This window comes from Amblyomma americanum, chromosome 6, assembly GCF_052857255.1.
Source record: "Amblyomma americanum isolate KBUSLIRL-KWMA chromosome 6, ASM5285725v1, whole genome shotgun sequence".
Lineage (NCBI taxonomy): Eukaryota > Metazoa > Arthropoda > Arachnida > Ixodida > Ixodidae > Amblyomma > Amblyomma americanum.
In genome coordinates this window covers 191,187,121-191,201,438 of record NC_135502.1, presented here as the reverse complement: position 1 = coordinate 191,201,438, position 14,318 = coordinate 191,187,121, and the positions used below count along the sequence as shown (strand labels likewise).

Below are 14,318 nucleotides of genomic sequence, written 5' to 3'. Positions count from 1 at the left end.
GGGCAAAACGGTAGCCATGGCTTGCGTTTCGCGCTCGCGCGCGCGCCCTGCGCCACTGTCGCTGGGCGGGACTCCGATTCCTTGGCGCAAATCGGTGCGGTACCTCGGCTTGGACATCGACTGGCGCCTCTCCTTCCGCCCCGCGGCGACCAAGGCCTGTTTGCAGATGAAGAGGATCACCGCCGCCGTACACAAGCTCACCGCTCGAGGCCATGGCATCAGCCAGCAAGCCGCGCTGCGACTATACAACGCCGCAGCATTGGGGGCGGCACTCTACGCGTTGCCGCTCGTCTCGGTGCGCAAACCGTGCTGGAGGAAGCTTGAACTCCAGCACCGCAAGTCCCTGCGCGTGTGCCTCGGCCTGCCGAAGGACTCGCAGTGCGCCGCAACACTGGCCGAGGCAGGAGCATGGCCGCTTCAGCTCCAAGCGGCGCGCAGGGCACTGCACCACATTGACCGTTTGCATCGCGCACCGGACGGCGGCCCGCTATTGCAACGAATGCGCACGCACCCACGCTCGCAAATGGGTGCGGCGCTTTTGGACTACGAGCGCCTGACAGAAGCCGCCCCCCCCTACGGCCTCTGCCAGCCATGGCCTGCTGCCTCGGAGATACAACGCGAGATCGTCGGCATCGCGGGAAAGCGGAGCACGCCCCTCTGCGCTGTGCAGCAGCTGACCAGAGCCGTCATACACGAGGATCTTCAGGGCCATGTCCTCGTGTACACAGACGGCTCAGTGGTACGCGACAGCCGCTCCATCGCAGCGGCGGCTACCATCCCAGCCCTGCGACTGCACAGCCAGACCCACGCCAACTTCCTGGGATCCTCTACCACGGCGGAGCTGATGGGGATAAACCTGGGCCTGGACCTGCTGCTCTCCATCGCACCTCCGCCACCCAGGTGTGCTCTGCTCTGCGACTCCCGCACCGCCCTCACCCGCCTACAGTGCATCGGCCGCGGTACCCCCCTAGTGCGCGGCATTCGCGCAAACATCGAGTGCCTTGCACAGCAAGGATGTGTTGTGCGCGTGCAGTGGGTGCCCGGTCACTGCGGCATCGCGGGAAACGAGGAGGCCGACGAACTCGCGACCGCCGCACATCAACTACCTCCGAGCGATCCCCCGCTAGCGCTGGAGGACGTGCGAGCGGTCATTCATGATCATCTCCGACAGCAGCACCCAGACCCACGCATCGCGGGAGGTGAGCGCATTCCAAGCATCAACGGCTGCCGCGCCCTCTCGCGGGCGCAACGCGCAATGATCCTCCGCGCGCGCATCGGCTGCGTGTGGCCTGGGGACCGACGGGTGCGCCACGGACTAGCGACGAGCGAAGTGTGTGTTAGATGCGGTGCAGTGGAGACACTGGAACATCTGCTACTTCGCTGCACCGCGTTCGCCGACGCTCGTCGTGATATGCTCGCGGCCTACAGGGCGCTGGGCATCCTACCAGACTCGCTCAAGACGCTGTTGTGGCCGCAGGGCAGTGCGCGTACCCGTGAGCGAACAATGGTGAGCTTGTGTGCTTTTCTCGAACAGACGGGCCTGACGTCCCGTCTGTTCTGCGCCAGGTAGTGTTAGGCAGTGACGGAACGCTCCGCTTGTGCTACCTCGGACGCTTAAAACAGCTGGCCGCCCCACACCAGCTGTTGTGAACAAGTGCTGTGCGCGTGTGTCGCGGTGGTTTCGGTTAGTTGGCGCACGCGCGCAGCCATCTGCATTCCAGGCGGCGCCTGGCGGCGACGTCACGGGCACCTCCCCCCTTGGAGACGACGCGGCGACCCAACGCAGCCGGCCGCCTCCTGCCCAACGAAGCAGGCCGCCTCCTCATCGGCGACACCCCCCTCTCCCACCCGGCGGCCGCGGCGGATGAACGCGCGCGGCCGGAACATTTGAATTGTAAATAGTGTATATATGCCCTCACCCCTATCTCTTTCCTGCTATCCCCTCACCTCTTTTGTTTCACTTCTTCAAACTGCCTGCTATCCTATATTTCCGCTACCCCAGCTCAGGTGCCGCCGTTTAGTGATGGCAGATGCCGGGGTGAGCAAACATCTTTTACCTTCCTTTTTGTTATTTTAAATAAATAATCACTATATATATATATTTTTCACCCTGAGAGAGTTAGATTTTTTGCATAGTCGTTAGAAACTTTTCAGACGACTCCTTTACAGCAAGCAGAGAAAGAAAGCTATTCATGTCGGGTTCTGTGGCACAAAATATTGGCCTAAGGGAAAGGTTCAAGTCCAATTTTCCTCTTTACTGGAGACGACTGACTTTACACCTGTGCTCTTGTGTGCGCACTCCATTCTCAGGCGTTAGTAGGGAAGGTGGGTCCTCTCGTTTGTATTATTCCATTACATCCTTTCTTTGCAATGAGGCTCCCACACAGATCCTGCATATTCCAGTTTCCATGGGAGAAGTGCTTTTGCACGCTATTATTCACAGGTACGTTTCGGTGTCTGTACTGCCTGTCAAAAACTCACGAATTGAACCTGCTCCAACAATGTGGTCTCATAATAATAATTCACTGCAGGTGATCGTCGCAAACACAAATTGGACAGCGACTGGGCAGTCGGAGGCAATAACGCTTCCTATGAATTTGGACAACTGTCTGTAGCGGTGCACCAGTGGGATGGTAAATCATCTAATTGTACTCATAACTGGGGAGAAAAAAAAAATGACTCAAGACTAAAGAGGCATTCGGCGGCTCATCCCACCCTGCAGGTTCCTTAAAGTCGACTGTGACGAGAACGTCCGCACCGTCGTGTACAAAAAGTTAAGTCCCCCCAGCATTACAATGTTGTTCCAGGTCAGCGGAACACGCTACAGAACCAATCATTGAGTCACTTGGAATGCAGACAACCAAGCTGTGTGCTTCTTTTCCCCCTTTTCACTTGAGGCAGGGGCTGTTCGCGTGCTGCAATGGTTTGCAATTTGTCCGTCCCGTTCATTCCTGTGTTTTTTATCTGGAGTTACACTCTGGAAGCCCAATTTGACGAACAAAGGCCTATTCAGGAAACGAAACACGATGCTCCATTTCGCACGTCTCTCGGCCAGGTGTGTTTACCTCCAGGTTTCAGATTATGAGAGGCGCTCTGCATACAAGGAATGGCTGCAAGTCGTCCAATTTTTTTTCTTTGACGCGCGCACGGCTGCTGAAATTCGCCAACAGTGTTTCTGCCACAGACATGTAAAGCTGACTAGCACAGCCTTATGGCACACTTGGGCTCAATAATGTGATAGCATTACCTGGCCACATGTCCTGCAGGCAAGAAAGCGCCCCACATTTACGATAGAGAAAAACTGTAACGGTTTTGGACCAAACGCAATGCAGTGCAATCATTACACCGCCTTGAATATTTCGATTCGGAACGCAGCTCTGCGCCGATGAGTTGGGTAAACTTGGTGCGGGAGAAGAAAAAAAACAAAAAAACTCGCCGCCGCTGTCACGTTGGGAGTAGGAACTGTAATTGGCTACTTTATAATGCCCTTCATTTCACAAAAAAATTTCAACGCAGAACACGATGGGCCAAAAAATAAAGAGGGACCTTCGCATCTCCGCTCTTAACCAGACTTCGGCGAATCGTTCTGTTTGCATTCCCCCCCCCCCCCCCTTTTTTTTTTAAGCGGTAGCCAACATTATCAGTCGCTCTTTCCGCGACATTCAAACGAGCTGTGATCATTTCGCAGGCGGACACGAGTGATGCGCAACTGCGAAGCTCTGCATTTCGCATACCCTACTTGTTGTTGCACGCACTACGGCACAAAGTCGAGCATACCTGACCCCGAATTCCATGAGGCCCCGCATTTAAAGCGAAAAAAAAAAAAAACTGTGCTCTTCTGGAACGGTCACCTCTCGAACACCGCCTCACTTGAATCCCAGACGGTCAATGCAGAAAGACTTTGCAAATTCGAGCACACACTTTGTTTTACTCCGTCCACTGCGTTTGACAGTGACTGACTAGGCAAACAGCGAGCATGCTCCCTCGGACGACACTCACAGTACTGACTGCACGCGCTACTGCACAGAGTCAAGAACGGAACTGCTTACCTGAGACCACTCCTGGTTGCCGTTCGGTCGTGATCCGCTCGCTGTGGCAGGCCGCAAGGAAAGGAAAAACGGATGCAGAAAACGGTAGCAAAACAAAGGGGAGAGAGGGACACACGAGAACCGGAGCTCTGGTTCGCATGACCAGCGGCTGCCCATGCAGCAGTTGGGTAGCCCTAAAGAGGGCTGTTTTTCGCGAGAAGGGTGCTTGCACGACGCCGAAGTCCAGACGGCACACGGTGGACGGACTAGCCTCCGAAGCCGTACAGAGTGCGGCCCTGACGCTTCAGCGCGTAGACCACATCCATGGCGGTGACAGTCTTGCGCTTAGCGTGCTCCGTGTACGTGACGGCGTCCCGGATCACATTCTCGAGGAACACTTTCAACACGCCGCGGGTCTCCTCGTAGATCAGGCCCGAGATGCGCTTGACACCGCCTCGGCGCGCCAGACGACGGATGGCGGGCTTGGTGATGCCCTGGATGTTGTCTCGCAATACCTTGCGATGGCGCTTCGCGCCTCCCTTGCCGAGTCCCTTGCCACCTTTTCCGCGACCAGACATGATGGTGCCGACGACGAAGTGTACACTCCGAGGCGAGAACGGGGAATGATGGTGTTACGCTCGGCGGCCTGTGGTGCTGGCAGCGCGAAGCCGCCATTCGCTGCGGCGCCTCGACCAATGAGAGTCCGCCTCCGCAAGCGCCGGCTCGCTAGCACTACTGAGCCCTCTCGGAGGGCTGCCGCGCCGCCAGCAAGGTAGCCAAAACGACCGCATCAAGGCGCACACGTAAACAACCAAGCAACGCGAAGACTGCCCCATTCTGCATCACGCGACCCCCCACCGCGCAAGAAAAAAAAACGGAAATAGCAAACAATGGAAAACGAAGCGCACCTCCTATACTTCGCAATAGTGGCTGTATAACCGATATTTGGTCATGCCTGCTCCGTTTGCATGGGAAAAAAAAAAAAAAATACTTGATGCCTAGTCGTTGCTGCTGTCAGTCTTTTTTTTTTTTTTCGTGCGTGCCTGCGTTGCAAGCAAACAGGTGCGCGTGGTTTCTGTTTGCTGCCCCCCCCCCCCACTGGCAGGGGAGAGTTTACACCGTTAAATCGCGCGCCCCTTAAAGACACACCAAGGACACCGTCATTGCTGGCGCTACCAACAATTAGCGGGTTTCGCGACTTGTGAAGCTGCAGAAGCGGTTTTTTTTTTTTTTGTCCTCAAAACCTGCCCGTTCTCAAAACGTGCATTGCTAAGGGGAAATTAAGCACTCACTTATCGTGTGTGTGTGTCCCCAACTTCCCGCACACATTTCACCGTGTCCGTGACCACATCGGAGCGGGCCCTTGAGAGGGCGACTACGGCCGTTCGCGGCGCACGTACCTCGCTCCCCCTCCTCTCCCGGTCGCCAGGATGCTGAGAAACGACCAGTTTCTCTTGCGGACTACATAGAAATACGTTTATCTCAAAAAGTAACCAATGCACAGCTTTAAAATTTTCCAGCCACATAGAACAAATGTCTCACCACCTCTCTTCCCACTTTCGGCTCGCTGGATCGAACCCGAGCTGTGCGAGCGTCGCTTTCAGTTTTCCGACCATTGCCAGGCTATTGTGCACACGCGCGATACGATAATCTGCTCGTGTTCGAGGACTTACTTGCTCTATCTGGCACGACAGCATCGGCCGCAAGAAGCCAAAGAAGGTACCAAACAGCTGCCAGCGTCGGAATTTTTCGCCGTTCTTACCGGGGAAAAAAAAAAAGAAAACAAAAACGCGGGCGCGCCGCACGCGCTGGGGGACACGCACATTACTAACGACACAGCAAATTGTGCTTGTAGCGCTTCATATTCTGCGAGTGCGCGCTCGCCCGGTGGCCAGTGTGAAGCGTGGCTTCTCTGCGGACTGATTTGCTACAGCTACGTCCGCCGCACTGTACTGCCCAGTTCTACGTCCTGCACATTGGTGTATGTAACCCTTACAGCTGTACGTAAGTACTTCCTCCCTCCCTTCGAATACCGCTGGCCAGATGGGGCACGCCACGGGTGGCAAACTGTTTTCCTTTCGAATTTCCTAAGAACAGACTGAGGGAACACAGTGGCCTCCCCGACGTCCGCAGGCACGTGTTGCGGCCACGAAACGATAACCTTTTCTTAAGGCCAAATATCCACACAAACCCAAACCGGGGGAATTCCGCAATCAATTACCTCCTGCCGTCACACTTAAGCAAGCATATAATAGGTAGAAGCTTCTTTTTTTTTTCTTCTCTCTTACGTGCTCATGCGGATGAGTATTCACATGCATACATACATATATATTTCCTTTACAGTTCTCCTACAACTAATTCGAAATATTGTTCTTTAACAATCTGGCTGTATTGCATGCTGCCTAAGCAAAACCGCTGCTATTTCAACCGCCTGATATCCATTTCTCGAGGCTACATGCTAATGAAGAAAACAACTTAAACAATCAAAACACAGAGAGAGAAAGGGGCCCGGAGCATCGCGCCGCTACCTGCAGACTCGACGATGCAAACACTTTGGTTGGCTCTGAAAAGAGCCGTTGAGGTTGTTGGGGGGGACGACTGGCGACGAGCGCGATGTGCCGCCTACTTGGAGCTGGTGTACTTGGTGACAGCCTTGGTGCCTTCGGACACGGCGTGCTTGGCCAGCTCGCCAGGCAGCAAGAGACGCACCGCAGTTTGGATCTCCCGGCTCGTGATGGTCGAGCGCTTGTTGTAGTGGGCCAGGCGAGAGGACTCGGCCGCGATGCGCTCGAAGATGTCGTTCACGAAGCTGTTCATGATGGACATGGCCTTGCTGGATACTCCAGTGTCCGGATGCACCTGCTTGAGCACCTTATAGATGTAGATGGAGAAGCTCTCCTTCCTGCGGCGCTTCTTCTTCTTCTTGTCGGTTGCGCGCACATTCTTCTGCGCCTTTCCGGCCTTCTTCACGGCCTTTCCCGACGGTTGAGGGGGCATGACGATCAGTTACGACTGCGCTCGGGGAGACGGACGGTGTCGAAAGAACGCGCGCGCAGGGGCGCGCGGCGTTTTTATACTGGCACCGTGGTGTTCAAGCGACCGGAGCCAGGCCGCCGCGCGATTGGTCGACGCGTCGCGGCCTCCTCACCCTCCCTCCAGCGCTCCCGTCGCGGTATCGCGGCGCGCTGGAGTTGCGGGATGATCGTCGACCTCCGTAGGGAGAAAACGTGTTTTTCGTGCCCTCTCCTGTTTACCCGAGCGCTCCCTTCGCGGCATCGAGTCCGCCTGTTCCCGTGTCCCAGAGTTTCCTTTTTTTTCTCCTTGTAGTTTTTCTTTATTTCCATTACGCCATAGCCTAGCTCAGGCCCACTCCCCGTGGCCTGTGTGCCATGGCCCCTCCAGCCCCCTGACCATCGGCACCCCTACCATCTGAACCATGGCGGACGAAGAAGATGCCCTCCACATGCTCGATGAGGATGGCATCCGAAACGCCCTCCATCGTCACAGGCGAGGAAACAGCTTCGGGTGCTCCCGCAGCCTGCGGAAACTGATCACTGAAGCGAACGCCACCCTTCAGCGCCAAGGAGAAGCGGCCCGCCTGGTCACTGCGATACAGAGGACCCCTCCACCTGGCGACGCACCCGCAATCGCCAGCACATCCTCGTTGAATGCGGCCAGCGGCCAGGAAGCAAGCAAAGGTGGATGCGCTGAAACCTTTGTAACACCGCCACCACCGCGGCTAAAACGATTCGACAGCATCACGCCTGTCACCATCAGCCGTAGCGAAGCAGCCCACGGCCCAGCCCTGCTCTCAACCAAGCCGAGTACAGCTGACGCGGCGTGTCAACACGATGACACCCAGACATGCCTGGATTCCCAAAATCCAGCCATTCCAGAAGCAGACAGCAATGTGCTCCCCGCTCCTGCCGCCACAACAAACCCCGCCCCGGCCGAAGCATTCACAGAGGCAGACTACGAACGTGCTGCTCTCGCCTACGCAGAAAAAAGAGCCAGTGCCCCTCCGGCCAGGCGGCTCCCCACTCCCCCTCCCGCAGAGCCCGACAGAGCGACAGCGAAGGGGCTTGGCGCCGCAGTACAAAAGCCAGCGAGGAATGCCCCAAGACGCCGCATACAAACCACCGCAGCGGCTCCCCTGGCTCCTGCCGCTCAGCCGTCGGCAGCGCGCTTCACCGCAGCACCACCACAACAGGGAAAGAAGTCGGGCATCGCCACCGTTCTTTACTATCCCGTGGACAGGATGGCCAACTATCTAAAGCCAACAAGAGACGCCATCGCCGCTCAACTGTCCAAACTACCGGGGGTGAAAGCTGTGCGTGTGAATTTCCGCCGGAACGTGGTCGCCGTGGACGCGCACGCATCTGCCGACCTCGACCCACTCCTCGGCATCACCACCATCTGCGACATCAAGGTCCGAGCCAAGGAGGCCGGCGGCAACAGCTGCACCGGTCGAGTGTTTCGCGTGGACCGCGCGCTCTCGACCGAGGACATCATGTCGGGCATCGAGTGCAAGGTGCCGGTGCTAGCCTGCACGAGAAGCGGAAACGACATCATACTCCGCTTCGCGGGCACCCACCCACCCGAAGAGGTCTCCCTCTTCAAACTGCGCCGCCCCGTCCGCGCCCGACTACCGAGGCCGCTCCAATGCCTGCAGTGCGGTGTCATCGGCCATGCCACTGCTGTGTGTACCGCAAAGCCGAGGTGCCTCCGCTGTGGACGCGATCACCACAAGTCCCGATGTGACTCACCCCGGCCGCGATGCATTAACTGCAACGGCACGCACACATCAACCGAGCCGCGCTGCCCCCGTTGGCAACAAGAACGCAAAGTGGCCGTCCTCCTGGCGTCATCGCATCACCCCATGTCTCGCCGTGACGCTCGCCGTGCAGTTACTGCAAAACAAACATCTGCTGCATTTTCAAGCCAGACAGCTCCTGCGGATTCAACCAAAAAGGGCCCCCCTGCACCAACACAGCAGGACCTTACGCTTGCTGACGCCCTGCCCAATAGACCAGCAGCAAAAACGGGAAGCAATACCGACATCGAAGCACACTGTGAACCGGCGACGGAAGTCACTGCGACTCCAACTGGAAGTGTCACTGCACGCAACTGTGCCCCAGCGCTCCCGCATACCGCTCGGTCTTTCCGTGACGTGGTGGTAGGGAGGAAGCCAGACAGCGCACCTATCGCTCAGTTCGACCAGCGTGATGCTGTCATCGCCGCGCTTGCCGCTGCCGTTCGTGCCCTCATAGAGGAATTGCCCAGCGCATCTCCGGCCCGCCAGTTATGTGCAGCTGCACTTGCAGCACAGCAAGCTCTGAACCATCATGGCTAGAAACAGTCGCGTCAACCGGCCGCGTGTGTTGCAGTGGAACTGCTGCCATCTACGCCGCCGTCAACCTGAGCTAGCAGCCATGCTACCTCTACAAAAGTACGACGTCATCGCGCTACAAGAGACTTACACGCGCGCAGAGGACCTCGTACTTCCCGGATACTTGGGCTACAGCAGCCCAACCGAGTGCGCGCTGGTGACCTGTGCTGACATTCCTTGCACCGACGCCGCACACCCACCTGGATCCCCTCGGACAGCTATATATGTCCGTGCATCTTTTGCGCACCATGTAGTGCCTACTGCAGACCTCACCGGTGGCCCCGTCGAGTGTGTTGCCGTCACAGTGCGACTCGGGGGAACTGACACCACCGTTGCAAGTGTCTATGTGCGGCCTGGATACCCGTGGGACGCACGGCTAATCGTTCGTCTCACTCAACGAATCAAGCAAAACCTACTCATTTGTGGTGACTTCAACTGTCGCCATGTTGAGTGGGGTTCCCGCACCTCATCCAGACAGGGATGTGACGTGCTAGACGCTATTCGCGCTGCGGGACTGAACCTGTTGAACACAGGTAGTCCAACGTTTGTGCGTCCGAGCTGCACTCCTACAGCTATCGACCTCAGCGTGGCTTCCCCAGATTGTGCCTACGACTGGTCTACGCACCCCGATACTGCAGGATCAGACCACCTGCCTATTGACATCTTGCCACGAACTGAACGCCCTGCGGACAAAGTGACATACAGTGTAGTGCAGTGGTCGCGCTTCCGCGAGCTATGTGAGCAAAATCCATGTGAACCACATAACTTCTTCGATCACATTGCCGCCTGTGCGAGTGGTGCCACAATACGCTGTGCTGTGCTCCCCGGAACACCTGTGCCAGACATCAAACTCTTGAACCTGCGTGCTGCGCGTCGAAGGGCTCAACGCCGTGCACGGCGCACGAACAAGCCCGCACACTGGACTATCTACAAGCGTCTGGATGCTGCGTGCCTGCGTCACGCCAAACGGCTGCGTCGTCGCAGCTGGATTTCAGTGTGTCGTGCCCTGGACGAACCCCGTGCTCAGGCTCGCGGCTGGCGGATTCTTTCATCAATGCTGCACTCCAAAGCACCACGCTTCCCTGCCCTCTCCATAGCGGTGGCTAAAGGGATAGATGCTCTTGCGCTGGCCGACCTCCTCGCTGAACACTTTGTCCCCACTCTGGTGAGTGACACGCCCATCGCCTCCATCTTTTCTGTTTCTCCATTCGTACCTTTCGTATGGTTCTCGCGCGAATTTCATGCCCTGTGCACTGAGCCTTTCACAACGCACGAGCTGGATGTCGCGCTCGAACACAGGCGCAAGCGGCGAAGTGCCCCAGGTTCAGATCAAGTCACTCACCAGATGCTGAGGAATTTAAATTGTAACCAACGTCAGCGCCTGCTTGAAGCTTACAATGAAGTATTTGCAACCGGAGATGTCCCCCAGTCCTGGCGCACTGCCATCGTTATTCCTGTCCTGAAGCCGGGAAAGCCTTCTGCAAACATCAACTCTTACAGGCCGATATCTCTCACCTCAGTCCCAGGGAAAACGATGGAATATATGGCACTGAAGCGGCTTCAATGGATGGCGGACGTGAGAGGTGCACTGGCACCAGAACAAAGCGGATTCCGCCATTCCCGATGCACCGCCGACTGCATAGCGGAAATATCGGCCTTCTTAGAGGAAGCAAAATATAAGAAGCAGGCTGCCTACCTCGTCCTCCTCGACATTCAGAGCGCTTTTGACTCGCTCGCCCACGCATCTATACTTGATGCTCTGGTAAACATAGGCGTGGCTGAGAATTTATACCGCTATGTCAAATCGTTTCTCTCAGGCAGAACAATGCGTGTGAAAGTTGGTGGCTCGCTCAGCACACCCCGCCACATCACCAAGGGCGTTCCGCAGGGCAGTGTTCTTAGTCCCTTCTTATTTAATATCGTGCTGGCTAACATCCCGAACATTATCCCTCGTTCCCTTCTGTATCAGGTGCGCGTCAGCATATATGCTGACGACATAGCCCTCTACTGCAGTGGCCCCACACTGTCTGGTCGTACTGTTAGAGCGCAGTTGCAACATGCACTAGAATGTGTCGGAGAATATCTCTCCACCGTGGGGCTCAGCTTGTCAACTTCCAAAACGGAGGCCCTCGTGCTCCACCCTCGTCCTGCTGCATGGAAACTTATACCCAACCTGCAGCTAAAAGGGGTGCCCCTTCCGTGGAAAAAAAGTGCCCGCTATCTTGGACTCGTTATCGACGCGCAGCTCACCTGGCGGCCAGCTGTAGCTAAACTGCGGAAAGAGGCGCGCCAAGTGGCCGATGTGGCTAACCGACTACAAGCCAAAGGAGAAGGCTGCTCCCCAGAGCTGGCATACCGGTTCTACAACGGGATAGCGGTACCTAAACTCCTGTACGCTCTACCGCTCGTCGACCTGCGCCCCAGCCTGTGGCGCGCCATCGACGTAGACCAACGCGCTGCGATCCGCCGTTTTATGCGCCTGCCGCGCTGGTCGCAAGTACCTGCCACCTATGCTGAAGCTGCCACATGGCCGATCTCTCTCCGGGCACAACTAACAGCCCTCAACACTGTCGAGCGCATGCAAAGAGCTCCGGGAACTTCTCAACTCCTCAGCCGACTGTCCGAAGCCCGCCACTCGCACATGGGCCGCGCAGCACAGCTGTTTGGCGCGCACATCGCCCGACCGCCCTCTAGCTGCAGCCCGGCACTTCCGCCCCACCTGCGCGCCCCGCTCAGCATCCAGACCGTCATCCCAGGCGTGCGATCCAAGAAAGACACACCCGTCTGCGCGCTACAGCAAGAAACCGCTGCGCTTCTCCACGAGGATTGCAGCGGCCGAGTGGAGATATATACCGACGGATCCGTGCTGGAAGGAGGCGCATCAGCGGCTGCCGCATGTGTAGTCCCCTCTCTCGGCATCGCCAGGCAGAGCCGCCTCACATGCACTGCCTCGTCCACAACCGCAGAAGTTGCCGCCCTGCACTTGGCAGCTGATCTCATCCTGGAGACACCAGACCTCTCTCCAGCTGTCGTCCTCAGTGACTCCAAGGCTGCGCTCACCACGCTGCGGAGGTCGCACCATACACTGCCCATGTATGCCAACCTGGACAACAAGCTACGCCAGGCACGAGCACTCGGCCGCGACGTTCTGCTCCAATGGCTCCCGTCCCACGTCGGAATCAGCGGCAACGAGCAGGCTGACCAACTGGCCAAGCAAGCTCACGCCGACGGCACACCGGAGTGCACTGCAATATCCCCCCTCGATGTGGCCCGGCACAACATCAAAGCCCGCATCGTCGCACAACACCCGGATGCCAGAGTAGCCGCAGGCAAAGCACCGAAGCCCATAAGCTCCCGTGACTTCGATCTCATTGACCGGACCACCCTCCTTAGGATGCGCATAGGCTGCGTCTGGACAGCCGAGCGCATGCATCGTCTACGAGGCGCAGCCAGCCCCATGTGCAAAGACTGTGGAGAAGTGGAAACGCTCGATCACCTCCTCTCAAAGTGTCCTGCCCTCAAGAAGCACAGAGAAGTGCTGGAGGCAAGCTACAGACGCCTGGCCCTACCCTGCGAGAGCGCACAACAACTGCTTTTCCCAGCCGGCCCGCGCGAGAAAACGCGACGCGCCTTCGGGGCTCTGCTCCAATATGTACGAGATGCCCAACTGCTGGAGCGGTTTTAACCTCCCCCTCCCTGGCGGATATCCCCTACAAACCGCACCTTTTGAAGTGCCGCACAGTTACGTCAGATGGTGATGGGTAACGGTAACTGTGTACCAAGATTATCGACTCAGGCCTGCTGCCCCGCATTCCATGCTCGGTAAACACGCCGCTTGCCGGCATTCACGCGCACATCCAGCCACCTCCCTATTGGCCGAGAGACCTGCGCCTCCCTGCGGTCCGCGCGCTTCCAAACCACGCCCCTCGCTCTCTCAGTCGGCTCTGTCTCCCAGTCGAGTGCGCATCGGCGCTCTGCTCTTGGCGCGGCCTCCCCCTCCCGGCCCGAATACGCGAAGACGGGAATCGCGACTGCGCATCTGCGAGCTCTACTTTCTCCCACTATCCTGTTCCTCCTACCCTCCCCCTGCGCGGCGCAACGACCATTTCCTCACCTGAAAGAGAGAAATTACCGCACGCGTCGTGCTCCCCCCAATTTCTTATTCCTTTCCCCAAGAACATCCATCTCTCTCTCTCTCTCGCGGCGCGCTCTCGAGGTTCGTAGTATCAAGCAGCAGCCCGTTCCTGTCTGTTCTCGCACGCGGCGTTCCCCGTTCTTTCTCGAGCGTACAACAGAAGTCACCATGTCAGGTCGCGGAAAAGGAGGCAAGGCCAAGGGCAAGAGCAAGACCCGCTCGAGCCGCGCGGGACTGCAGTTCCCCGTGGGTCGAATTCACCGTCTCTTGCGTAAGGGCAACTACGCGGAGCGCGTCGGAGCCGGCGCCCCCGTTTACCTGGCCGCCGTCCTCGAATACCTGGCCGCCGAGGTGCTCGAGCTGGCGGGCAACGCTGCTCGGGACAACAAGAAGACCAGAATCATTCCGCGCCACCTGCAGCTGGCCATCCGAAACGACGAGGAGCTGAACAAGCTGCTCTCGGGAGTTACCATCGCCCAGGGCGGCGTCTTGCCCAACATCCAGGCCGTGTTGCTCCCCAAGAAGACCGAGAAGAAGGCGTGAGCGGTCTACCGCACGTCTGTGGAGGCGCGCCCGCCGCATCAGCAGCGCCCAACTAACGGTCCTTATCAGGACCAACCAACTGCCTGCCACGGCGGGGCCTCGCTGTGTGATACCTTTGGGTTTTGTTTTTTTTATTTGCTCTGGACCGCTGCGTCCCTCTCACGCTGGCTGTTTTTTCAAAGTGTTTGCCTCACTGCGCGCCGCACACAGGTTGGCTTTTATT

General features: G+C 57.5%; 3 protein-coding genes across 3 annotated transcripts; 1 reads left to right on the top strand and 2 right to left on the bottom strand.

The window, feature by feature from the left end:
* Positions 1-3,985: 3,985 nt before the first annotated feature.
* LOC144095124 (histone H4) lies at positions 3,986-5,006 on the bottom strand. Its single transcript, XM_077628921.1, has one exon. The coding sequence runs from the start codon at positions 4,604-4,606 to the stop codon at positions 4,295-4,297; it is 312 nt and encodes a 103-aa protein (XP_077485047.1). The 5' UTR covers positions 4,607-5,006; the 3' UTR covers positions 3,986-4,294.
* A 107-nt stretch (positions 5,007-5,113) lies between these two features.
* LOC144095122 (histone H2B) lies at positions 5,114-7,045 on the bottom strand. Its single transcript, XM_077628920.1, has one exon. It carries the CDS (start codon positions 7,023-7,025, stop codon positions 6,651-6,653), a length of 375 nt encoding a protein of 124 aa, XP_077485046.1. The 5' UTR covers positions 7,026-7,045; the 3' UTR covers positions 5,114-6,650.
* Positions 7,046-13,605: 6,560 nt separating this feature from the next.
* LOC144094313 (histone H2A-like) lies at positions 13,606-14,174 on the top strand. Its single transcript, XM_077628249.1, has one exon. It carries the CDS (start codon positions 13,721-13,723, stop codon positions 14,093-14,095), a length of 375 nt encoding a protein of 124 aa, XP_077484375.1. The 5' UTR covers positions 13,606-13,720; the 3' UTR covers positions 14,096-14,174.
* Positions 14,175-14,318: the final 144 nt, after the last annotated feature.

Coding starts and splice junctions, on each gene's coding strand:
- LOC144095124 (XM_077628921.1), bottom strand. CDS start 4,606: ATGTCTGGTCGCGGAAAAGGTGGCAAGGGACTCGGCAAGGGAGGCGCG.
- LOC144095122 (XM_077628920.1), bottom strand. CDS start 7,025: ATGCCCCCTCAACCGTCGGGAAAGGCCGTGAAGAAGGCCGGAAAGGCG.
- LOC144094313 (XM_077628249.1), top strand. CDS start 13,721: ATGTCAGGTCGCGGAAAAGGAGGCAAGGCCAAGGGCAAGAGCAAGACC.